We start from the raw sequence: 27,226 nt of genomic DNA on the forward strand, positions 1-27,226 counted from the left end.
GCATAAAAAACAACCCCAAGATATTAATCTAGATCGCCGACTTACTCAACTAAGATCTGATTTGAGAGCCATTCTGATATCAGATCAAGACAAAATTTTAAAAAGAATGAAAATTAATTACTACTCCCAGAACAATAAAGCAGGGAAACTACTAGCCTCCCAACTCCGCCAACGCCAAATAAAGAATAAAATCCATAAACTAGCACACCACACCTCCGGTAAAGTAGTAATCAACCCTCAAGAAATAGCAGATACATTTGCACAATATTATGAGTCACTATACAATCTAAAAGAGGAAAGCAATACTCCTCAACCTAACCTAGTAAATATAGCAAAATTCCTAGATAATATAAAACTACCCAATATTGACCCTATAGACTTAGAACAATTGAATAAACCAATATCACCTGAAGAAACCCTTAAAGTAATCAAAGAATTGCCTAAAAACAAAACACCAGGAGCTGACGGCCTATCAGCGGAATATTACATAGCCTTTAAAGAAACTCTAGTTCCATATCTAACTAACATGTTTAACCATCTAGCTATCTCTAAATCTTTTCCCAAAGAACTATTGGAAGCAATAATAATAACAATTCCGAAACAGGGCAAAGACCCCTCATCCCCTCTCAATTATAGACCAATTTCATTATTAAATTCTGACCTAAAAATTTATGCAAAAATCCTGGCCAATAGATTAATAAACATTACCCCCTACCTAATAGGACCAGACCAAGTAGGATTTACTAAGGGGAGGCAAGCACCAGACAGCACTAGAAGAATCCTTAACTTAATTGACCAAATTCACACTGACCGAACTCCCTCCGTACTTTTAGCATTAGATGCTGAAAAAGCATTCGACAGAATGCATTGGACCTACATCTCCAAAACTCTAGCCAAATTCGGATTTCGTGGATTTATCCATTCGGCAATTATGGCACTATACTCTCAACCTACGGCCAAGGTATTCACATCGGGTATAATCTCTAAAACCTTCTCCCTTACTAACGGAACCAGACAAGGCTGCCCATTATCCCCATTAATTTTCTCACTAGCCGTAGAACCACTTGCGGAATATATAAGATCAACTCCCGACATCAAAGGTATAACTATAGGACGATATGAACATAAAGTAGGACTATTCGCAGATGATATTATACTTACATTATCTAATCCTACTTCTTCCCTGCCAGAAGCTCACAAATTATTAGAAAGATTTGGTGAGGTGTCATATTACAAAATAAATCAAAACAAATGTTACGCTCTTCCTATGAACATCCCTATGACGCTAATTAATACTTTACGCAAAGAAAATAATTTCAACTGGGACAGATCCACAATAAGCTATCTGGGAATACAACTCTCCTACCCACCAACCAAAATTTACGAAGTTAATTTTCCCAACCTTTTAGAAGTAGTCAACAAAGACCTACAAAATATTCAAAAAACACAACTTTCATGGGTAGGGAAAATAGCCGCATTTAAAATGCAAACTCTCCCTAAAATATTATACTATTTTAGATGCTTACCCATCCCAATCCCTGCCAAATTTTTCATGCAACTAAATACAAAACTTAAAAAATGCATATGGAATGGGAAAAAACCCAGAGTGGCATTCTCCATTTTAACCACCAGAAAATCTTTAGGAGGAATGAACCTACCTGACATCAAAAACTACTACTATGCAACCCTATTAGACCAGATGAGATATTGGTTCATCAATAGGGAAGATAAACTATGGTTAAACATAGAAAAACAAGTCACAAAAAGACATGACCTGTATGCCCTAGCAATAGCTTACGCTATACTTCCAAAGATTAACATTCCCAACTTACTTAGTATCAGATCCACATTAATAGCTTGGAAACATATACTTTCAAAAACTAAAAATATCCAAAATAAAATAAAATTGATGATACCGACAGGTGCACTCAACTATTGTAGAATACGTCTAATTGTAGATGAATGGGTTAAGGAAGGTTTTCATCTTTACGCAAATCTACCCTTACAATATAAAGAGATCACACTAACCAAACTGAGGAAACACATCAGACTAAAAGAGTTCAATCCGACTGACCCTGTAGAAATCCCCTTAATTATATGGCAATTTTTTACCCGACAAAATCAACAAATGATAAAAGGAATCTCTCTCTTTTACGATCTACTATCTACCCACCCATTTGACAACAAAAACGCACACATGATTAAATGGGAGAAAGATTTAAAGCAAGAATTTACCTGGGACCAATGGAAAAAAGCATTCTATATAGCTAGCAAGTCATCAGCATGTATTGAACACTGGGACAATGCACAAAAGATAATAAATAGATGGTACCTGACCCCATATAAGTTAGCGAAAATATATCCCTCAACGTCTAATGAGTGCTGGAGATGCAACGATCAGATAGGAAACCTTTTACACATATTATGGAGCTGTAAAAATCTACATAGCTTCTGGAATTCAATTACTTCCTTTATAGCAGATCTCACAGGCATCCTAAATAAACTAGACCCTGCCACAGCTTTACTAGGTATCAATCTGGATATCTATCCTAAAGAATATAGAACAATTGTATTCCACACACTAGTAGCAGCAAGACTCACTATAACCAGCCTGTGGAAATCCAAAGACGCGCCCAACCTATCGACAGTTATAGCTAGAATCAATATACAGGCCCAATACGAATTAATGCTGGCTTATAAAAACTATTCCATTACTACGTTCAGAAAGAAATGGTTAGCTTGGATCACCCATCCTAGAGCATCCAAATACTTAAAAGAGTGTAATATTTAATCTATTGTCAAGTTTGAATTACGTCAAAGTCAGATATATGCTTGCCCCAGCTGTAATGTATTATCCTGGACCTACTTTATTGATCTGTGTAGCAAGTTTTGTTAAGTTCATTTAATTTCTGTATGTGTGTATGTATGTATGTGTTTGTATGTATGTATATATGTATGTATGTATGTATGTATATATATATATATATGTATGTGTAATATATATATATATATATATATATATATATATGTGTGTATGTATGTGTGTATGTATGTATATGTGTGTGTGTGTATGTATGTGCATACATTAGCTGTTTCTTTATGATTTTCTATATACAAATAGTTAACACAATTGGGAGCCTAGCCATGCCTACAGATTGAACCCAATAGGGGTAGGCTGGTACAGGCTACCAAATAATGTATTGTTATAAGAACAATCTTATGAACCAAGGTAACTCGGTTGGTTACTTAGGATTAATGTGACAATTTTAATCTGTACTGTTAAGTTAATACTTTCAATAAAAATCTATTGTTATAAAAAAAAAAAAAAAAAAGAAACTCATTGTCTTTTGCACACTTCAAAAGACTGAAAAAACATCCCCTATACTGCAAACTCAGGCCACCATACTGGCCTTTTTATTTGTCTAAGGCAAGTGACATACATAGGCGGGGGGGGGGGTGAAGGTCTGCTTTAACTGAACAAGCTGAAGTTAGAAGATGATTGGCTTACATGTACAGCTGCACCAGATTTAGCTCTCTCCAGTTTTAGCAAATCAACCCTGGTGTATGACGTAGAAGAGCAGAGCAAAAGAAACTTGAAGGAAGCTCATATTGACCACACCAACCAGACCTCAGCTTCTCCGCTCATAACCTCCCAACTAATGCAGCAGATTTGGGTTTTATAGAAGCCGTGTTCTTTAATGAATCCAGCTCACGCTCTCATAATCCTTTTCATAAAGGTAGATATCTATTATATGAAGTCATTAACTCATACTTACAGTTTTTTCATACTGTCTGGCGTATTTTTGGAAAGTGGCTGTGTTTAGTTTGGAAACGTTTCCTGTAAAGTTCCATGTCATCCAGTTCAAGGTGCAGTTAAATATGTTCCAACCTATAAATAGGAAATCCATGAGATGTCTCTATCATGGAAAATTCAGAATAAGAACACAAGGCATTAGACACTTGCAGTCCTCTAGCTCTAGAAGAGGCCTACCGGAATATATAGTCAACGTGACAGCGGCAAAGCTGCTGATCGTCCATGAAAATATTACAGTATCATTATGTCTGTATATGCATGGGTATATATTATTTATTTATTTATTTAGGTTTGCTTACTTTTTGTGGATCAATAGTTTTCAGTAATGGGTAGGGATGAGATTTGGGTTTGCCACTACCTACACTACTACTTGTGGAGAAACCCTAGGATGGATTTACAATATGCAAACTTTTAGCCAAAAACGTCAAAGGTTTACCCCCAGAGATAAGGAACAACCTATATCTCAGTGTATAGCCTTTGACCTAGTCACAGCAATATTTTGAAGGAATTCATAAATCAGTCCCCTTTCTGTAAAAAAGAGGGCTCACAGCAACAGTAATCTCAGTGTGTGTTGGCAGACATGAAAATTCTGTGTAGAGAGAGGCCTTTTTTTTATTTTTGTTGGTATTTTGTTCCCATGCCTTTTGTTTAACAAGTGTGTGCTTATTAGCCCCACAAATGGGCAGAATTAAATATCAAGATTCGCCCCTCTCATGGACCTCAATAGGGTTTACCGCAAAGGTTGAGAAAAAATTTGTAAAACTGTTTGTGACCCCAACCCAGCCAGATCCACTCGGGTCCAGGTTATCAGGTCCAGTTGCAAAGGGGGTTAAGGCAGTGTTAGGTATCAGGATATGGATTAGGCCAGAGGTCTACAAACTTTATAAAGAAAGGGACATTTTTCAGGGGAGGTGGACTCTGCCCAGTGAGAATAAACCACACATAAATGGCATGAATGTAAGCCACCCATTGTGTGCAATTGTCATGTGATCTGCTGTGATCGCATGGTACTGGCAGAGCCCCAGAACAGTGATCTGTCATTGGCTGTGTCCGGTGGACACATCGGTTGAGAGATCACACTGCAGCACAGCCCGTGGGGCCCGTGCAAAGGTGCGTTCTGGGTAGGATGTCATATGATGTCCACCCAAACTGGCAAATGTCTCACCTGGACCTATAAACAAATGACGGCCGGTTAACCACAATTGCTATATAGGCCCCTTTCACATGGATGTTCCGATCAGGTGCACCTGAAAAACTGACAGGCGGGCCAGATCTGAATATCTGTGTGAAAGTGGCCTATATGGCCATTGTGGTTAACTGGCCATCATTTGTCGAGTGGGGCATTTGCCATTTTGGGTAGACATCATATGATGTCCTCACCAGAACGCACCTCAAACAGGACCCGGATCAGAACCTCAATTCTTCTCTATGGATTGGCATCCGGTCGGGTAAAAACAGTCGGATGGGGATCCGTTTTGTGCATCGGATGACAGTCAAATGGAAATGGGCAGGCAGCCTAATTCCATTTGATCTCCCCACAGAGAACTGTGGGCGGTGTCTGTGTCCACTTTGCATCAGCAGAGCAGACACAGACCTGTCATCTTCCTGCTCAGTGGGTATCAGCGGAGAGATTCCCTGCTGAGCGGGCGGATCTGCTGCCAGCGTCCACCCCATGTGAAAGGGACCTTATGGGTGAAAACTCAGCCGGTCCCTGGTGAACCAGAGTGGGGCCCTATTTGTGTAGAGGACAAGAGGAGGATGGAGAGGAGTGGTGATTGCTTTAAGGTTGAAAATCCGCTTTTACAACATTTCATATTTGCAATAAAATACAGAAGATATTCATTTGTACCTGGTGGATTTGTTGAGTCACCTGGAATGAGAAACATAAAAACATCAGCCATAACATGTTAATCCCAAAGAAAGTCATTGATAAAAATAGGTTAAGCATGATCTACAGCATCTAGCCGAGTTATATTTAGTATTTCTATGTTATCTGTTTAAGCCTGATTACGTTATACACAGAAACACAGTAACAGCAGGGAAGACAGTGCAGGGACATTATCAAGGTATCATGGGAACTAATTATTACCGCTATGTGTTTACTAAAATGTTACAATTCCACCGGTGACACTAAACTCTGGATTAAAGAAATCATATTCAAATATGTATTTCGAACTCAAAAAGTCCTTTCTATTGGTCTCATCCTCCTCCAAATTAAATTTTTGCTGCTGTGATCTGATTTGCTGTCAGAGGGTGACTACACTGTAAGTAGGAAAAACACAGATTTCATAAAAATAGATGACAGGGCAATTAAGTAATGGATGTGTATGATTTTTTTTTTAACCTTTGGAGAATAAAAATATTGTTCAGCCCTGGTTCACACTGGGCTGCGGGAGTGAAGCCGTGCGAGTTCAGCTGAACTCGCACGATTTCACTCCCGCCGGCAGTCCCGATTTCGGCCGCGATTTAAGAGACATCTGTGCAGGTTTCTGCACAGATGTCTATGTAAATCGCGGCCCGAAATCGCAAAAAGTAGTACAAGAACTACTTTTTGAAATCGGTGCAGCGCCGCAGATGCGGCGTCGCACCGATTAGGACGGCGCCATTGCCGACAATTGGCGGCATTTGAGATGCGATTTCACATGTGAAATCGCATCTCAAATCGAATGAAATCGCACCCAGTGTGAACCTGGGCTCAGTGTCACTTTAACCACTTGCCACCCAGCCGCTGTCATAATACTGCGGCAGGTTGGCTCTCCTGAGCAAATCGCCGCAAGTATACATCAGCCGCTTTAGGAGCGATAGGGGGCGTGCCCACGGTGCGACACTGGGGCCGATGCCTGTGGCCTGCGGCCACGATGTCCGCCAGCCACCCCAATCGCTCCACAGAGAGCCAGAACTGGGATCTGTCAATCTAAACAGACAGTTCCCCATTCTGACAGGGGAGGAGAGAGAGATCTGCTGTTCCTAGTGATCAGGAATAGCGATCTCTCTCCTCCTCCACAGTTAGAAACACCTCCCTAGTGAACATTTAACCCCTTGATCGTCCCCTAGTGTTAACCCCTTCCCAACCAGTCACATTTAAACAGTAATCAGTGGATATTTTTAGCTCTGATTGCTGTATAAAGGTCCCAAAAAAGTGTCAAAAGTGTCCGATCTGTCCACCGCAATGTCGCAGTCCTGCTAAAAATTGCTGATTGCCACCATTACAATTAAAAAAAAAATCATAATAATGCCATAAATATTTCCCCTATTTTGTAGACACTATTAGGTAGATTCAGGTACGTTCGCGTAACTTTGCGGTGGCGTAGCTTAAGGAATTTAAGCTACGCCGCCGTAAGTTAGCGAGGCAAGTACATGATTCACAATGTACTTGCCTGCTAAGTTACGTCGGCGTAGCCTGAATCGGCAGGCATAAGGGCGCCTAATTCAAATGTGTTTGAGGGGGGCGTATTTTATCCTAATGGCGCTTGACCTCGTGTTTTTTACGTTTTTTTTTTAACTGTGCATGCACCGGGCGCCTACATTTCCCAGTGTGCATTGCGGCTAAGTACGCCGTACGGGCCTATTGATTTCTACGTGGACGTAAACAACGTAAATCCTGATTCACGGACGACTTACGCAAATGATGTAAAAAATTCGAATTTCGACGTGGGAACGGCGGCCATACTTGACATTACTATTCCACTAGGGCCTAGCTCTAACTTTACGCGGACTATCTCTTACGTTAACGGCGTAAAAGTACTGCGTCGGCCGGGCGTACGTTCGTGAATCGGCGTATCTCCTCATTTACATATTGTACACCGACCGCAATGGAAGCGCCACCTAGCAGCCATCCAAAATATTGCAATCTAAGATAGGACGGCGCAAGCCGTCGTATCTTAGATATGTTTAAGCGTATCTCTGTTTGAGCATATGCTTAAACATAAGTCGGCGTAGATTCTGAGTTAGGTCGGCTTATCTACTGATAAGCCGGCCTAACTCTTTCTAAATCTACCTATATAACTTTTGCGCAAACCAATCAATATATGCTTATTGCTATTTATTTAACCAAAAGTATGTAGAAAATTGCATATTGGCCTAAATTTTAAAATTAAATTTTATTTTGGTTACTTATTATAGCAAAAAATAAAAAAAATTGATTTTTGTACTCACCGTAAAATCCTTTTCTCTGAAGTTCATGGACGGACACAGCAGCATAAACTTGACATTAGGCATAGTCCTCTCCTGATAGAAGGCTAATACCTAATGTCAAGATTATGCTGCTGTGTCCGTCCATGAACGAAAGAGAAATATTGCTTGTTTGTTTTTTCAAAATTGTCTATTTTTTTGTTTATAGCAGAAAAAAAAAATTTAGAGGTGATCAAATGCCACCAAAAGAAAGGTCTATTTGTGGGGAAAAAAGGACATCAATTTTTTTTTTTTTGGTACCACGTCGCACGATCGCTTAATTGTCAGTTAAAGCGATGCAGTGCCAAATCACAAAAAATGGCCTGGTCATTTAAAAAAAAATTATTGCTTAAACCCACAAGTGTCTTTTTTTTACCTCTACTATTCCTTTATATTGGGTTTTGAAATTTAGAAATGGAGCAATTTAGAAATTGGATGAAAGGTTTAGCGCTGGGAAACACTTTTTGAAAGATAAAAAGTGCATTTTATATACATCTATACAGATCAGACCAAAATGAGGAGGAATGAGGGACAGAGGGACTTTGTTCCAAGTCAGGGACAGTTGGGAGCTATGCACTGAGCCACGCATGCGCAGCTCACAGTACATTTACAGCAGCGCTCTGTGCTGTGATGAAGCGACTACCGCGCACATGCGTGTGTGTGACGTTATCATGGCTCAGCCATTCAAGCGACTGAACAGAGTGAACGCGGAAGGAAGCCCAGGAGAAGATAGAAATGTCTTGGACCAGCTGAAGTGCTGACAGTGCACTGCAGCATTGGAGGGCATATTATGACCGGTAGGTCTGCCATAATGTGCTAGTATGCGTTGCATACTAGCACATTATCACATACACCTTCCAGAGGCTCATTTACAAAAAAATATAGAGCAGTTGAATTCTACTTTAACCTAACAATCCCATTACTCTGGAAGAAAATTTAGTTAGTTGGCATCCCTGTAAGTGTTCTGCGCAGCCCATACCTCCGCGAAAGCTGCCACTGCAGACGAATAGAGGCGCTGAAATGACAGCTGGCATTTTTTTTTTTTTCTGCGGGAACACCGGACAGGAAATCATCGTTGCATGGAAGACTAGAGCCCCCGGCTACACTGCTTTTATTTTAATCAGCTTCTGTTCCGATAACCTCCTTATACCTTTACATGCAGATCCATGAATGTTATTAAACCCCCTTTTTACATAAAGCGTTTTGTGAAAGCCGTGTATCCCGGGCATAGCGGCACTTTAAATAGCACGGTTTTTCTGTACGCTTAATATACCTAAAACCACTCGCTGAGCCGAAAAGTTAAACTAATGCAGCTAAAGCTTTCAATTACTGAGCTTTAAATAGCAGAACCCCTTCCAGTGTTGCCTTTTCACGCTGCGGAGAATGTGTTGTGCCCCACTTTTCGATATGGAACTTTTATATAAGAACGCTCTGGAATAAATTAAAAACAAGCCGTGCTTAGCACACGCCACTTACTGCGGGAAAACAGAGCCCGGTGAGTGACATCTTGAAACAATTCAACAATATTTAATGAGCTCTAAATAGAGTCGGAGACATATTACATGTTGGTAGAACTTGTTAAATGAGTGACAATCTGGGACATGATTACTTCTGCAATTATATAGGTTCAGTAATAACTGTCTTCTAGGGGGCAAAAAAAATACACTAAAAATACACTAACCAAATTAAGGGTCACTCCGTTTCACTTTTTTTAGCTGATGGGGAATTAAAATGCATTTGTACGCTGCCCATACTAGGCTAAGACTGGCCATACATTATACAAATTTTATGTTCAATTTTCCTTTAGATTTACCAAAACCATATAATAATATGAGGTCAGACCTAAAGAATTTAAATTTGTATGCAATCAGGCAGGCCCTTGCTCTACATTAAGTTGAAGGTACATCTGCAGACCCCCACAACCACCAGCCAGGGTTGTGGGGAAGAGGCCCTTGACCCCATCAACAAGGGGAAAGGGTGTTTTGGTGGTGGGGGGTAGAGCCCCCCTGCCCCAAAACACCACCCCATGTTGAAGGCATGTGTTCTGGTATGGTTCAGGGGGGGGGGGCAAGAAACCCAACAAAGCACCAACTATTTCAGTGTAAACATGCTGCACCTCCCGGCTCCTGCCCCGCAGTTAAATTATGTGTCCTTTACCATTGTCATGTAACATACAGCGTGCCTGTGTAACAGCGGGGCAGGAGCCGGAAGGTGCAGTCACTCTGCACTAAAGCCAGCCCTTCAGAGGAGCTCTACAGTGGTAATAGACACTGATATATAGGGAAAATAGAAGGCGGTGCAGGAAGACTGATGGGGAAAGAAATTAAATGTGCTGGGGGGAAAGGGGGCTCTTATGGGGAGGCAATTGTGGTGGGGACTTTGGTGGGGGACACAAGTGTGGGGGGGATGCTGATGGGGACACAAGTGTGGGGGGGATGCTGATGGGGACACAAGTGTGGGGGCCTCTGATGGAACACGAGTGTGGGGGCTCTGATGGGAACACAAGTTTGCAGAGGGGGCTCTGATGGGGACATGAGTGATGGTGGGGACGCTGATGGGGACACAAGTTTGGGGGGGCTCTGATGGGGACACAAGTGTTCGGAGGGGGTTTAGATGGGGACACAAGTGTGGGGGGGATGCTGATGGGGACACAAATGTGGGGGGGCTCTGATGGGGACACAAATGTGGGAGGGGACACTGATTGGGGACACACGCGTGGGAGGGGGGCTCTAATGGGGACAGACATTTTCAGGGGGCTCTGATGGGGATACAAGTGTGCAGGGGGGCTCTAATGGGGAAACAAATGCGAGGGCTCTGATGTGAGACACAAATGTCGGAGCTCTGATGGGGACACAAATGGGCAGGAGGGGTTTTAATGGGTGTGAGGAGGTGGCTCTGAGAGGACACAAGTGTGTGGCAGGGGTTCTGATGGGGACATATATGTACAAGGGGGGGTGGGGACACAAACGTGCAGGGAGAGTCTGATGAAGACACAATTATGTGGGGAGAATCTGTGGGGACAGGGATGGGCAGGGAGACTCTGAAGGGGACACAAATGGGCAGGGAGCCTCTAATAGGAACACAGATATATAGGGAGAATCTGATGGGGACACAAATGTGAGGGACGACTCTGAAAGGAACACAGATATAAGGTCTCATGCACACTAAATATTTAGCCCTGGTGTACGAGGCTCCTGCATTTAGAATGAAGGAGCCTTGCTGATGGCAGCATTTTAAAGTCTATTATATTCCATGGCTGAGATTTAAGTATCTTTTTTTTTCGGCCCACAAACATCTGTAAAATATATGATGTGGCCCTTGAAGTACAAAGTTTGGAGACCCCTGGGTTAGGCCATACTTCCATGTACTAGTTTCCCCTAAACATTGCAATACTTACCACACTGTATGTCATCAATGCTTTTGTAGCGACAAGAGCACTTGAATGAGCCCAGGCTATTAATACATTCGTATTTAGCATTTGGACATGCAGTCAAACTTTGGCACTCATTGATATCTAAAATTCAGAAAAAAATAAGTTGTCATTTATATATGTCACTGGTTTATAGAAATGGCTTTGCTTTAAGCAACAGCAAACTACAAAAAAAATACAGTAACCTAATAATAAATGAATAATACTCTGCACTATAGACACACACACACCGATCAGCCATAACATTATGACCACCCACTGTTAGATTTTGAATTTATTATTATTTTATGTGATAAAAGTTTCTGAGAATCAATATTTAAACATGGTAGTTTTGAGGACAGACAAGGTCAGTTGCAGCACATTACATGTATTTTTGGAGATCTACGTCAAGACAGTGGGTGGAGATATGTTACTTAAATATACTCAAGTGGGTGTAACTTTGACAGGAGCATCACCACCTTGCTTGGAGCTGTTCCAAAAGTAAATATGCTTAGCTTGGCTTTTAAAACAGTATAAGAATCCATGTTGTGTGAGTAGCTAGCTAAGAACCTCGGGGTCACCGACCCTGTAGGGAGATGGGGGAAGGGACCCTATCCAGCAGATGATGTACCATCATATCATACCATCTAATTCCTTCTTCTGAATTACCATCTTGACATGTGTTATCAGCTGTAACTATATGTAAGCATTGTCGTTTTGCTTGTCAATCTTTGAAGAATAAACTTCGTACTATTTGGAAGAAAACCCGAGTTTTGAATATTGGGAACAAAGCGCCTTGGAATGAGACACTATTGACATTACACATGACACGTGTTAAAATGTCTCTCTCTCCTCCACATTCAACACCCACCCACCTAATATTGCGTAGGTCCCTCTTTTTCTGCTAAAACAGCCCTGACCCAGTGAGGCATGGACTCCACTAGACAAAAGCATCACACTGCCTCCACCGGCTTGCCCTTCTTCCCATAGTACATTCTGGTGCCATCTCTTCCCAGGTAAATGATGCACACACAACTGGCTATTCACATGATGTAGAAGAAAATAAGAATGATCAGACCAGACCACTTTCTTCCATTGCGCCATGGTCCCGTTCTGATGCTCACATGCCCATTGTAGGCCCTTTTGGCTGTGGACACGGGTCAGCATGAGCACCCTGACCAGTCTGTGGCTACACAGCCCCATACACAACAAACTGACATGCACTGTGTGTTCTGACACCTTTCTATCGGAACCAGCATGAACTTTTTCAACAGTTTGAGCTACACAAGCTCTTCTATTGATTTGGACTACATAGGCCAGCCTTTCCTTCTCACGTACATCAATGAGCCTTGGCCACCCATGACCACGTCGCCGGTTCCCTGATTTCCCTTCCTTGGACCACTTTTGGTCAGTCCTGACCACTGGAGACCAGGAACATCTTGCAAGAGATGCAGTGTTGGGGGTGCTCTGACCCAGTCATCTAGCCATTACAATTTGGCCCTTGTCAAAGTCCCTCAAATCCTTAGGCCTCGTACACACGACCGAGAATCTCGTCGTAAAAGAAACATCATTTTCCTCGATGAAGTTCCTGTCAAGCTTGACGAGATTCTTGTCAAGTTTTCCTTGCATACACACTGTCGAAACAAAATCTCGTCATTCTCAAACGCGGTGACATACAACATGTACGGCGGCACTATAAAGGGGAAGTTCGATTCCACTGGCGCCACCCTTGGGGCTGCTTTTGCTAATCTCATGTTACTGCGTGTTAAGTAAAAGTTTGGTGAGAGACGATTTACGCTTTTCAGTCTGTTACAGCGTGACGAATGTGCTATCTCCATTACGAGCGCTACTTTTACCGAAGGTTCGCTCCCGTCTCGTACTTTATTCTGAGCATGCGCGGGTTTCTAAGCATACACACGAACGTGTTTCTCGTCGTAAAACCAGCCCAACGAGAAACACGAACAAAAAATTGAGACTCCCGACGAGAAAAAAGAGAGCACGTTCTCTTTTTTTCTCGTCGAGAACCACGACAGTTTTCTCGACGAAAAACATACACACGACCGTTTTTATCGGCAAAAAAGCTCTACCAGCATTTTTCTTAATTGGTTTTTGCCGGTCGTGTGTACGAGGCTTAACACTTGCCCATTTTTTCTGCTTTCAAGACAACTTCAGGGATAACATATTCACTTGCTGCCTCATATATCCTACCCACTTTCAGGAGCCATTGTCATGAAATAATCAATGTTATTCATTTTACTTGTTGTCTTTGTTATCACTAGTCAAAATACACGGAATTCTCTAAGGCTGGGTTCACACATGTGCGGTGTGAATTTGAATTCACAGCTAATTTACAAAGTAGTTGTTCAGCATTTCAGATCAGTTTTTGATCAGGATCAGATTTGCATCAGTATCATGTCAGGTTTACATCAGTATCAGGTCCGGTTTTTATCCTGTTCACAGCTGAATGACGTGCGATTCAGAAGCGTTCCCATAGAAGTCGATGGGCCTGAATTTCGCACCTGAGCCAGACCGCACTGCTCAGAAAACTGACAGGACTCTTTTTCGAATCGCACTGAATCCGTACTCCGGCTGCACCGGATATATGTGAACAGGCCCAATAGAAAGCAATGGGGTAGATTCAGGTACAGCTGCGCGCTCCTTACGGAGGCGCAGTGTACCCTTTTTTCCCTGCGCCTACGCAAATTATTTGCGCTACGCTTCATTCATGAAGCAGTAGCCACGTAATTTGCGTGGGCGCTCCTCAAAAATGCCCTGCGTAAGGGCGCCTAATGTAAATGATCCCGTAGGGGGCGGGAATCATTTAAATTAGGCGCGTTCCCACGCAGAGAGTAGAGCGCATGCTCCGTCGGGAAACTTTCCCGACGTGCATTGCGGTAAATGACGTCGCAAGGACGTCATTGCTTCAAAGTGAACGTGAATGGTGTCCAGCGCCATTCACGATTCACTTACGCAAGCGACGTAAAATTTAAACCTCGCGACGTGGGAACGACGGGTATACGTAGCATTGGCTGCCCCTGCTTTTAGCATGGGCAGCCTTACGCAAATACCGCCGTACGCAAACGACGTAAACTGCGTACGCAGGGCTCGCGTAACATTGTGAATCGGCGTTAGTATGCAATTTGCATACTATACGCTGACCACAACGGGAATGCCAACTAGCGGCCTGCGTAAGAATGCAGCCTAAGATATAAGGGCATAAGTCTTAGCATATCTTAGGCTGCAGTCAGCGTAACGAGCTCTCTGAATCAGGAGAAGTCGTTACGCCGGGGTAAGTAAGCAATTGCGCTGCGTAACTATGGTTACGCAGGCGCAATTGCTCTTTGAATCTGCGCCACTGTTCTTTCATATGTCATGCGAATTGGATACGGTTAAAAACGCATCCAATTCTCATATATGTGAACCGAGCCCAATGTGCCCATTGAAAAATAAAAAAACCTTTTCCATTTGTTGTTCAAAACTTTCATTTATACTAAACATAACATTTCAGATAAGAAAAATGTAACCTCATGTATCTGCTTTTATTGACTGGAAATACAATTTTCCTTCAATTTCTGCATTTTTCTACCTAGGAAAACACCTCCAGGGACAGACGGTAATTTCTCTGTTTATGTAATATCAGTTATTTTTTTTTTCCGCTTCCACATCAGAAAGAAATTGTGTTTTCTAAAACTCATAGATTTACAGGACCTGAGCTATAAAACTGGAACTAAGAAACGCAGAGGCTTATTGCTAACAACCAATCCGATTTCTTTTATTTACAACATTAAATTACATTGGCTGCTTTGGGCTTTAGTTTAGCCATTCATGGAACTACCAGCCGAGGGCCCTGGGAGCAAAGCTATGCAGAACTGCCATGCCTGCAGATTGCACTGGGCTCTGGTGTGATCAGCAAAGCTTTCCTGTGAATTTGAGGCCTCGTACACACGACAGAGATTCTCGGCAGAATTCGCCGAGAAACTCGGTCAAAACCCGGATTCTGCCGAGAATCTCTGTCGTCTGTACAGTTTTGGCTCGATGGAGCCGCCGAGGAGCTCGACGAGAAAATAGAGAACATGTTCTCTATTTTCTCGTTGGCCGCGTTGTTCTATAGGAGAAGGCGGCCCGCCGAGCTCCTCGGCGGCTTCATCCCAAAACGAGACGAGGAACTCGACGTGCCAAGCACGTCGAGTTCCTCTGTCGTGTGTACGGGGCCTGACAGATGAGCCATGTTTTGCCTTTGGAGTCCTGTAGAACTCAACAGCTGGTTTCAACTGTTTGTATCAGGAGTACTGACAGTGGCCCCTGATACTAAGAGCTGGATCAGCCCAGCCCAGTCCAACATATTATAACAGGAAAGCTGCTCATCTTCTGTAATAAGCAGGCTTCTGCTGTCAGTTTGACAGCCAGGTCATGCTGTGTCTCCCATGAATGGCTGTGAGCACTACTGTATGACTGACCTTTGCAAACAGTGGGCCGGATTCCGAAAGAAGATACGACGGCGTATCTCCTGATATGCCGTCGTATCTCTGAGTCCGGCCGTCGTATCTATGCGCCTGATTCATAGAATCAGGTTACGCATAGATCTCCCTAAGATCCGACAGGTGTAAGTGACTTACACCGTCGGATCTTAGGCTGCAATCTCATGCTGGCCGCTAGGTGGCGCTTCCGTTTGTTTACGCGAGGAATATGCAAATGAGGAGTTACGCCGATTCAGAAACGAACGACCGCCCGGCGCTTTTTTTTTACGTCGTTTGCGTTCGGCTTTTTCCGGCGTATAGTTACCCCTGCTATATGAGGGGTATGTGCGGCGTATCCTATGTTAAGTATGGCCATCATTCCCGCGCCGAGTTTTGAAATTTTTATGTCGTTTGCGTAAGTCGTTCGCGAATACGGCTGGACATAATTTACGTTCACGACGAAAGCATGACGAGTTGCAGGCGTCATTTGGAGCATGCGCACTGGGATTCAGTCGCGACCGGCGCATGCGCAGTTCGTTCGGCGCGGGGACGCGCATCATTTAAATGATACACGCCCCCTACCCGCTGAATTTTAATTCCACCGGGTGGATTTACGCTACGCCGCCGCAACTTTACAGGCAAGTGCTTTGTGAATACAGCACTTGCCTGAAAAACTTGCGGCGGCGTAACGTAAATGAGTTACGTTACGCCAGCAGAAAGATCCGCTGATCTTTCTGAATCTGGCCCAGTATGTTTAAAATAAAAGTTATGATGTAAATACTACAGTTTGTATTTTAGTAATTTTTAATTAATTAACTAATTATACTCACCGTAATTTATTTTAATTAAGTTCATGTTTTACTCCTTGGTAACACTTAGTTTGCCCTAATTTCTTCATAAAGGTGGAGTAAAGTCAAAGCTTTTTTGGCCCTACATTTCCTGTGGGTCACAGGAGTGCACGCACTGAGTTCTGCACTCCTATGTGTTCAGCTGACAGCGGGCTAAAGTCTGCTTTCGGCTGAGGTAACTCAGCCAGTCCAGGCTCTGGATTAATCCTGACTTTAATGTCAGGATCCACCTAGATGTCTTACTGGCAGCTGACTCAGCCTCTCAGTGTTGCGCTGAGAGCATGAGCCAGCTGCTTCTGTCCCCTTTAAAAGTCTGATGCTCCAGTGAGTGCTGGAGGGTCAGAGCAGACAGCCGGTGACTGACAGTCACTGCTCTGTGTTTACTAAAGACAGAGAACTGAGCGGCCAGCATTCTTTGAACGCTCAGTTCTCTTAAAGGCAGCAGGGGACAGATGTAGCATTGGACCGACGCTACATCCACCTAGGTGAGTATAAATGTTTACTTTTTAATCAAACCCATACTTCTCTTTTAATGGTTGGTTGTTGGTTATAATAATATTAATAAAAGCACACCTCTGCAATCTATGTAAAAGGGATGAAAATTGGAATGTGAAGGCCATCACCAGTCGGCAGTAAGTTGGAGGTATAAATATATAGACTGCTGGCCACTAGTGATGAAGATGCTTGTTTTTAGGGGTGAAAATGTCAGGTGCTGCAGAGATTCAACTTGATAAGGGCGGGAGAACAAAGAGGTGGGTGGGAGAACAAAGAGGTGGGTGGGAAAACAAAGAGGTGGGTGGGCCCCATTACATTTTTGCAGTAGGGCGCTGTGATTGGTAGTTGCTCCATTCTTCCCACAGAACTTGTTTATATAATTTATCGTTTTTACTCAAATTTACAGTCAAATGTACCTGAACAATTCTTGCCATCGCCAGTGAATCCTGGTTTACAGCGACAAGTATATGAGCTATTGGAATTGATACAATCAGCATTTTCATGGCAAGGGTATGGATAAGGAGGCAAACACAAATCTGCAGGTACAAACATGGAGGTTAACAACTGTAAGAGAATGAGACATCCTATCCACACTTAACAAAACAGTCCATATTTTTTAAGATGAGTATAGGAGCATCTAATTTAGTCATACAGGTATGATCAGAGATTGTTACAGCAAAGAGCAAGAAAGGGCAGAGACCCTGTTCGGGAGTAGAGGCAAAATTTCAACCTAAAAGGGTTTAGTTAGGGTTTTGTGGGTGCTTAAAGACAAACTTTACTCAAAACATTTAATTTAGGGTAGCGCAGGGGGCAATGGCTAGACAGGAAGTGAGGGGATAACCCCACTTCCTATATGCAGGACTCTTCCCAATGGGGATACATGACAGGCATTTTTAACCTTCCTATTGTACTAAAAACAAACATAGATCTTTGTATTCCTTTTTGAGCATCTTCTGACCAAAAACATAGGGCCAGATTTACAGAGCAAGTACGCCGGCGTATCTACTGATACACCGGCGTACTTTCAAATTTGCCGCGTCGTATCTTTAGTTTGAATCCTCAAACCAAGATACGACGGCTTCTGGCTTCGATCCGACAGGCGTACGGCTTCGTACGCCTTCGGATCGTAGGTGCAATACTTCAGCGCCCGCTGGGTGGAGTTTGCGTCGTTTTCCGCGTCGGGTATGCTAATTAGCTTTTTCCGTCGATCCATGAAGGTACGCGCGGCCGTCGCATTCTCTTACGTTGTCGCTGGTCGGCTTTTCCCGGCGTATAGTTAAAGCTGCTATTTTGTGGTGTATAGATAGACTTGCCATGTTAAAGTATAGCCGTCGTTCCCACGTCGAATTTTAAATTTTTTTTTATATTGCGTAAGTCGTCCGTGAATAGGAAAGGACGTAAGTCACGTCGAAGTTCAAAAAATGACGTCGGTGCGACGTCATTTCGCGCAAAGCACGGCGGGAATTTTCAAAACGGAGCATGCGTAGTTCAATCGCATCCCTACTATATTGAAAAGTAGAAAAAAATACATAGTTGGACTATAACAGTTGTAACAATAATTTAAGGCAGACCGCACACACGGGACCTTTTCAAGATCCCTGGGAGCCTTAAAATTTGTTCTGCTCTGAGCTGATAATATCAGGTTCAGGAAGCAAAGTTGGTAGTAGTCTTGCCCCATTAAACCAGTATTGCTTTTATTTTACATTGTAGGTGGTACAGTCTGGTGGGCTGAATCAACAATTGGCTTTGTAGGTATCTTAAAGACTACAACAGTGAGATTTCCCTGAGAATCTATCCAATCCCTACTCCAGTCAACCTGGGAGTTTTTTGGGTGATCCCACCCACCATGGGTTCCTCCTCTTTCACCCTCTAAGGCCCCGTACACACGTCCAAGTTCAGTGTTGAAGCCGCCGAGGATCTCGGCGGGCCAACATGTTCTCTATTTGGCCCGACGAGTTCCTCGTCGGCTTCCTCGCTGAAAAGTGTACACACGACCGAGTTTCTCGGCAGAATCCAGCTCCGATCGAGTTTCTGGCTGAATTCTGCCAAGAAACTCGGTCGTGTGTACGGGGCCTAAGACATACAGTAAACACAAATTAACTATACAACAGTGAGAGCTCAAACTTTTCACTATAGCCGCAGCAGGTGTGCAGCTCCTTGAACTCAAGTGTAGAGATCCCACCAACAGTGTCCCCAAGAAATAAAGAAAACTAAATGTATATATTTACCATTCAAAAAACACTTCTCGCCATCTCTACCATTGGCAACAGTTCCTGGTGGACATTTACTGCACACATACTGAGTACCATATTTCTGATTCAGGCAGGGTACATCAGGAAAGCATGGTTCTCCACGGCATGGTGTGGCCTGGTTCGAACAAAATGTTCCAGAAAATCCATCTGGACAGATACAGCCAACAACCTGAACAAACAGAAGTATACTTAGCCATTTATGTGTATGGTTGCATATTCTTCTTGGACAATTGAGCCCAAAGACCCAAATGTATACCACTAATGTAATCTTTACTGAACCTTTGGCTATAAATTAAAAAGCAAATTGTGAGACAATTCTTCTCATCCACCATCAGTACCTGATCTCATAAATGCTCCTTTTGGCTGGATGGGCACAAATGCCCAGAAACATACTCCAAAAAATTGTGGAAAGCACAGGATGTTTTCTTTCAGACAGTCTCTCTCTCTAATTGTAAAATCATACAGCCCATGGCTGTAAATGTAAAGATGAAATAATCCTATGCATTGGATCTGACTACAAAAGGGGAAGATATTTTAATGTTTTTTAAATAATAAAGAAAATATATAAAAACAAAATTTGCATTTTCTCCTAAGTGGTCTGCATCAACAGTGGAGCAGTTTGAGATCTGTAATGAATGCAAAGGGGAAGATCTCATGTTTGTTGTAATATGTATAAACCAAAAGATACTTTATTTTAAGATATATTTGCCTTGTTAGGAAAAGGATATAAGTATTTTCTTATCTTTAGGCAACATCTGTTTCTCACATACATAGGCCCAGATTCACAAAGCACTTACATCGACGTATCTCGAGATACGCCGCGTAAGTATAACTATGTGCAGTCGTATCTATGCACCGTGCCCATAATCTGAGATACGTCTAAAAATAGGCTTCCTACGACCAACGTAACTTGCCTACACCGTCGTATCGTGGGCGCATATTTACGCTGTGCGCATTTGCCGCTCCCATTGATTTTGTATGCACATATGCAAATGAGGGAGATAAGCCTATTCACGAACATACTTGCGTCCGACGCATAATATACGCGGTTTGCGTAAGTCGTACGTCCGCCGTAAAGTTATTCCCCATATAGGAGACGCAACCCATGCAAAGGTATGGACCAGGGAACACAAGCCGTCGTATCTTTTGTCGTTTACGTTGTACGTGAATATGACTAGGCGTAGGTTACGTTCACGTCGTAGGCAGTGATTCGACGTACCTTAGGCAGTTGTTTCGCCGTGATTCTGCGCATGCACACTGGTTTGCGGCCACGGGACGGCGCATGCGCCGTTCATTTTAAGTACTTCATGGCGCTTGGCCCATTATTTGCATGGGGTCACGCCTCATTAGCATGGATCACGCCCACTTCCACCTATGCTGGCTTACGCCGAGGAAACCCAGCGTATCTTTAAGAGCGAGTGCTAGCAAGTGCTTTGTGAATCCAGTGCTTGCCTCTGTGCACTGCGTCGGCGTAGCGTATATTAGATACGCTACGCCGGCATAAATATGCGCCGATGTATGTGAATCCGGGCCATAGACTTTTATTCTTGTGGCTTGTGGTTAGGTAGGCCGAAGTCTCAGAATATATTTCCTGTTCTAACTGTAACTTGCATCATTGAGATCAAAACAGGAACATGCATTATCAGGGTGGAAACAGGTGTTTTGCTAACGGTGTCTTGTGTCTTTTTCCTGATAACATACGTACATATTATAGTACCTCCCTCCTAGAGCCCACTTTATCATCCTTACAACTGCATAAATACTCTGTATCTGTGTTCAATAAACTAGACACTGCTTGATAACACTCAGCATTCATGTGTAATCATTGAATGTCTCTCAGATCTGACTGTTATTCTGCATTACCTAAGAGTATTATTGGCCGTATTACCTGTTCCTCTGCAATGTTAACACAATCGGGGACGTTTTACAATAGTGAAAACTTTGGCAAAGCAGGCACTGTACCCAACAATAAATAAAATATGGTTCCCCCTACCAAGGTAAATCTAGCTGGAAAAAATGTGAGTTTGGATCCCTTGGGCAGGGATGGACTGGCCATTGGGACTACAGGGAGTTTCCCGGTGGGCCGATGGCTCAGTGGGCCAGCTTCAGTGACAGCGGCCTGGGAGTTTCTCACTTCTGCCTAATCTTGTCCCATGGGGGGGGGGCACCAAACTGATTCTTTGCCCCGGGAGAAATAATGTCTAGCTTCCCCACTGGTACTGCCTATAAGAGTACCTGTACCAGCCGTTCTACTCTAATAAAGTAAAACGTCTAGTGGCTAGTGAAGGGGGAGGGGGGCTTGGGTGGCCGGGGGGGGGTGCGGGAGTTGTCCAGCCGCTATGGGAGAGACCTGTCAAAGTGGGCCAGTCTGGATGAAGTCCAGGGCCCAATTTGTGTCCCAGTCCAGCCCTGCCCTTGGGGTAGCTGTTAGAACTATCCTAAGGCTTGCTTTTCATGACAATAGCTATAGCCCAAGCTTTCATAATGCCAGCCTAATTACCTGATGTTTAATGTCATAGTAATTTTCAACAATGATGCTGTAATCACATGTTCCACCATTGATGCATCTACAGACTTGAACCATTGGGATGAATATGGAACCAGAAAGATGATCATTTAACTGTATGGTTAGCTGTGTAGGTCTTAAATCCTGGACCATCCATGTAAACTGACCACCTGGTAATACAAACAGATCAATAAATACAACTTTGTTTATAACAAAACAGTTTTACCCTTCCAGGAACATAGATATGAAACTGTAATTTGATGATTTTTGAAGCAAATTGGCAAAGTCATATAAAAATTGACAAAAAATGTGCACTGCTATGTTATAAGCAAAGCCTTAAACACATTTTAAAGCTGTATTAAACCTGAACAAATTATAATATTGCAGCTTACCAGTTCCTAGATGTGGTTTCTGCATTATTTCCTTTTTTAGGCTTTGTTTCCCTTTATTATCACCTATTGATCCTGCCAGTAAGTCTGTTCTCTTTGAACTTCCTTTAACAGACCAAGTTGTCCAGCAAACAGGGCAATAATTGGAATCGCAAAGGGCTTGCAAAGGCCTTTGGTGCATAGAAAGTGGATGTATATCCTTTTTTGCCTATGGATTGGATTGGGGGTTTCTTTTGCTGTCTGGGTAACTTTTGGACTGATTTATCAATACTTTTGGTTCTGTAGACATGAAAGGTATACAGGGGAAAATTCCCTCTTAGACATTGAAAGCTTTCCACTCTGTAACATTTTTGATTACCCATTACTTTCTGTCCCACATTAATGGCCATCAGAATAAATAGAGACATTGAAGTGTTAATTAACCCAGGAGCCTGCATTCACTATATCTGGTCTCCCACACTATACAGAACATGGAAATGTGATTATTTTAGTAAATATAAACTGCTAAATACCCTTTCTCATTAACAGTATATAGCAGTGACTTCTATCAGTGTCTGGGTAAAGCTTGTAGAATGAGATTTCATTCTCCTTTGACTGTCCTAGGAGGCTGTATGACCCTTCACCCTCTGTCTGGACAGTGCTGATGGACCTGTTCCAATCACATGCACCCCCCACCACCCCACAAAAAAAAACTCTCTAGCAATACACACCAAACTGAGCATGTGCAGAGTGCCCCCAAGGCTCTGTACTATCAGGAGATGGTTTGGGGACTGTGGGAGAAAGGGAGAATCAAAGAAGACAGGATCAAACAGCTTTTTTACACAATGCAGAGGATTAACCCCTTAGGTTTCACAGTCAGTATAACAAGCATGATTTACTGCATATATAGACTGATTTTACTGTCATGGGTTTAGTAACACTTTAAGTCTTCCCAGCAGGGACACAGATGGTAATAACACCTGGCGAGTATTAGATACACTTCAAAAACTCTTAACCCTGAAGCAGGTAAAGTCAACAACAGTTCTAATAGCAAATAATCCACAATCTGCTTATTTTTATGGTGACACCATGACTTACTCATTGTAATGGAAGCTCCTGGTGGAATGGGCCGTACAAGTGAAAACGATACTGTGTCATTATTTGCATCATATGCATTAAATATCACCTTGAATGTATTATTTACTTTCAGCTGAAGTATGGAAGGATCAAGAAGTCTTGGAGCTCCATTACCTAATATAAAAGAAAAAGAAAAACATGGCTATGCAAAGTGTTGGACATGGTTTGGTCAATTTGGCAATGTAAAGGGGCAAGATAATCTTGGAAGAATAGGGCCCAAATGGGGCTGATATTTTTTCTAATTCAAGTGTCTAAACCAGGATTTCTCAATCGGCGTTCCATGGATCCCTAGGGTTCCTCCAGTTGTTACTAGGGGTTCCTTGAGCAATGGGCAATTTCAGCCTTCTCACTGACACCAATGATCTTCTTAAATAATAATCTGTAAGGGTGTATCTGTAATAGCTAACGGCTATCCTTCCTAATATCTACATGAGTAAGCACCATCACACTAATGTATCATGACTTGTAGATACAGTCATTTTTAGCAGAGGTTTCCTGAGACCAGGAAAGTTATTTCAAGACTTCCTCTGTGTTGAAAAGGTTGAGAAAAGCTGCTCTAAACACTAATCTAATTGTAGTTTTTTAAAGGAAATATCCAGATTCTATAAAACACACATATATGCTGCAGTTTGTTGTTTTTATGTAATTAACATTGCCTTGTAGCTAACTGAAACTAACCACAAGTTTCAGCGACTGATTAAAAAAATATAAAATTTGTTTCTTTAACCCCCCTGGCGGTGTTCCCGAGTCTGACTCGGGGTTAGATTTTTGTGCTAGGATCGGTAACCCCGAGTCAGACTCGGGCTCGCCTCGCTGGATCCACAAACAGTGTTTACTTACCTTGTCCCTGGATCCAGCGATGCCACCGCGCTGTGTGAGCGAGCGGGACCTCGCTCGATTCACACAGCGTCCTCCTGTGCCGCCAATCTCCGTTCCCTGCGACGTTACGACGCACGGGGGCGGAGAACGGCGTCAAATTCAAAAACGTAAACAAACACATTACATACAGTATACTGTAATCTTATAGATTACAGTACTGTATGTAAAAAATACACACCCCCTTTGTCCCTAGTGGTCTGCCCAGTGCCCTACATGTACTTTTATATAATAAAAACGGTTCTTTCTGCCTGCAAACTGTAGATTGTCCATAGCAACCAAAAGTGTCCCTTTATGTCAAAAATGGTTTTAGAGCAGCTAGAAAACAGCGATAATAAATTATAATCACTTGCAGAATTGTGCGATAGCGATTTGTGGGGAAATTCGTCATAAAAAAATAAAAGTAATGACAGCGACAATTCTGCAACTGAGCAAATTTCAGTGGTTTTGAGTTGATTACATTATTGAATAATTTTTATTATAATTATATTATTATTTGTTATAATTATTTATAATTATTTATTATATTATAATTTATAATTTTGTTTTTAAAAAAATTTCATACCCGGGATGCCTACAAGACTCTTGTTTGGTCAGATTTTAGTGAGTTATTCCTAAAAATTACAGGCCTACAGTACAAATCACCAAATTTCCTTGCAAATAATGGTACCGCTTTCAGCACCTAAAATCTGAAATAATCATACCGCCAGGGAGGTTAATCCATGGCAACATTATTGAGTTTATTTGCAGAGATTTCCCAAATTTCTTATCTTCCTTCTTTGTGATTGGCTCACAGCCCGTCCCAGATGCCTACACAGAGCCTGAAACCAAATTACAGACAGCCTTTTATGTGTAATTTAGCATCCTTTGCCATATCCTTGGGTTAACTGGTTGTGAAGTTTTATCTTTAAGGGGACTTGCACATTTAAAGGGGATATCAGGGGTTACATTGTTTCTTATAACACTAATGGGATTGTTCATGTATCTAAACCCTCCCCATTTGCACTTTTTGTTAGAGGTTTTAACAAGTGCACTAGAATGGCTTATATCAGTAGTCTTAGAACAAGAGCTCTGACCCGAGCTGATTCTATAAAATCATGTAAAATATTCGTAAAGTGATTGTAAATTCTTACATTTCTTTTACCCTTTTTATTGGTTGCACTAGATGGACTTGTGTCTTTTTTCAACCAAACTAACTATGTAATTATGTAACCCATTGAGCAACTGGTGGTTCCCAAACTTTACCCCAAGTTGATATTGGAAATGGGCCATGGGTACATTCTGGGAGGGTATTTGGGGCAGAGAAAATCTGAGGTAGAAAAGAGGTAGAAATGTACTGTTCTTCCTGCCCTGTGTGTCAGAGGTCTGCACCAGTGTTACATTTTCATAACCCTTTGTTTCTTTTCTCCATCACTAAGGTTCCTTTTGAGAGGATCTCCATGGATTTGACCAGCCCTTCGTTGAAGTCTGCTAGGGTGCATTAACATATTCTAGTGATAATGGACCATGCCATCCATTATCTGAAAGTGATCCCTCTCCGGAGCACCTTGTTTAAAACAATAGCCGAATAGCTGTTTCTGGTGTTCGCTTGGATTTTCAGCCATTCCCAAAGATGTCCTTACAGACCAGGGCATCCTATTTATGCCTTGGGTAACAAAGGAGTTTTTCAAATTACGTAAGGCGGCGCAATTATGTACTTAAATGTACCATCTGATACTTCTACAAAACTTTAAAACGTGAGAAGTGGTGGATAAATACAGAAAGAATCCCTAGTGGGTGTGACCCATGAACCTACTCCTTCCATGGCCCTACTTTATACAAAACCACCCGAGGTAACTCGCCTTCAATTTAAATTGCTCCTACTAGTCACCACAGCCACAAAGCAATCGGTTGCGAAGGCATGGAAATCCCCTAATTTACACATCCTTGAAGTCAAGCATAGAATCCCTAGGGCAATGATTCACGCCAAAATCGAAACTGTAGTCCTTGATAAAATCACCAAATTTATTTGGTAACCCTGGGTGTACCACTTTCTTCCACTGGACTTTGACAACACCCTCCTCCTCCCCTACCCCTCCCCTAACTCTCCTTCTCCTAAGGCCTGCACCGGACCCCACCTTCCCCCTCTTCTCCCGGCGACCCCCCCCACCCTTTCCCACTTTCTCCCCCCTGCCTATCCTTTCACCCCCCCCTCACTTCTTGTCATTTCCTTTCCACCTCCTTCTTCGAAGATACTCTGTACCCTTCACCCACTGGTGGGATCTGCCCCACGAATCAGCTCATGCTCACTTCTCATGACAAATTAGCCTCCCATAGCAAGGTGCTACACACCTGCCCATGCACCCCACTAACCATTACATATGTTTCAGCCAGTCTTAGGGGAGCTACCCACAGATGCTCATGAGCTTTTAGCTTATTCAGTTTTACAACACCTTTTTCCAAAAACATGTGTAGCAAAGTCCCAGGCCTCCTCTAGTCTAATGAGAACTTTCAGAGCCAAGAACTGCTGACATCCTTCTAGTGGGTTGTGAGGCACAGTGAGTGTAATGCAAGTTAGATTCATGGGCACCAAAAATGGTGGAGTTCTTACCATACAATGTTACCATCTGTTTAAAGTCATTAAAGGCTTTTGCTGTCTGACGGCCCACATCGCTGCTATTGAACATCAAGTAGTCATGTACACATTGGAATAATCCTGAGCATGTCTCATTTGCATCTCGCAATGCTGTTGGCGCGGCTGTGGTCAATAAAGCTGTAGTGAAAGTTGGTTTAAAGGCTTTTCGAAGTTCCACACTTTGCTTAGAGACCAAAAGGTTTTCAGGAGCTGGCACAACCCCTGGGAGAAAAAAAAAGTGTTATACATAATAATATATTTTATACTAGAATATTATATT

General features: G+C 42.6%; 1 protein-coding gene across 1 annotated transcript in view; it reads right to left on the reverse strand.

Annotated features, from left to right (window-relative positions):
- Positions 1 to 27,226, reverse strand: part of LOC120937984 (mucin-like protein) — a 67,448-nt gene that overhangs the window by 16,292 nt on the left and 23,930 nt on the right. Inside the window, exons 9-16 of the mRNA XM_040351580.1 lie at positions 26,923 to 27,168; positions 23,418 to 23,570; positions 21,946 to 22,121; positions 19,422 to 19,614; positions 17,610 to 17,729; positions 11,382 to 11,498; positions 5,664 to 5,684; positions 3,777 to 3,889 (exon numbers count right to left, since the gene is read on the reverse strand). Coding sequence (XP_040207514.1) covers positions 3,777 to 3,889; positions 5,664 to 5,684; positions 11,382 to 11,498; positions 17,610 to 17,729; positions 19,422 to 19,614; positions 21,946 to 22,121; positions 23,418 to 23,570; positions 26,923 to 27,168 — 1,139 coding nt within the window. The remainder of the gene's footprint in view (positions 1 to 3,776; positions 3,890 to 5,663; positions 5,685 to 11,381; positions 11,499 to 17,609; positions 17,730 to 19,421; positions 19,615 to 21,945; positions 22,122 to 23,417; positions 23,571 to 26,922; positions 27,169 to 27,226) is intronic.

The sequence above is a fragment of the Rana temporaria genome, chromosome 4, assembly GCF_905171775.1.
Source record: "Rana temporaria chromosome 4, aRanTem1.1, whole genome shotgun sequence".
NCBI classification, from domain to species: Eukaryota; Metazoa; Chordata; class Amphibia; order Anura; family Ranidae; genus Rana; species Rana temporaria.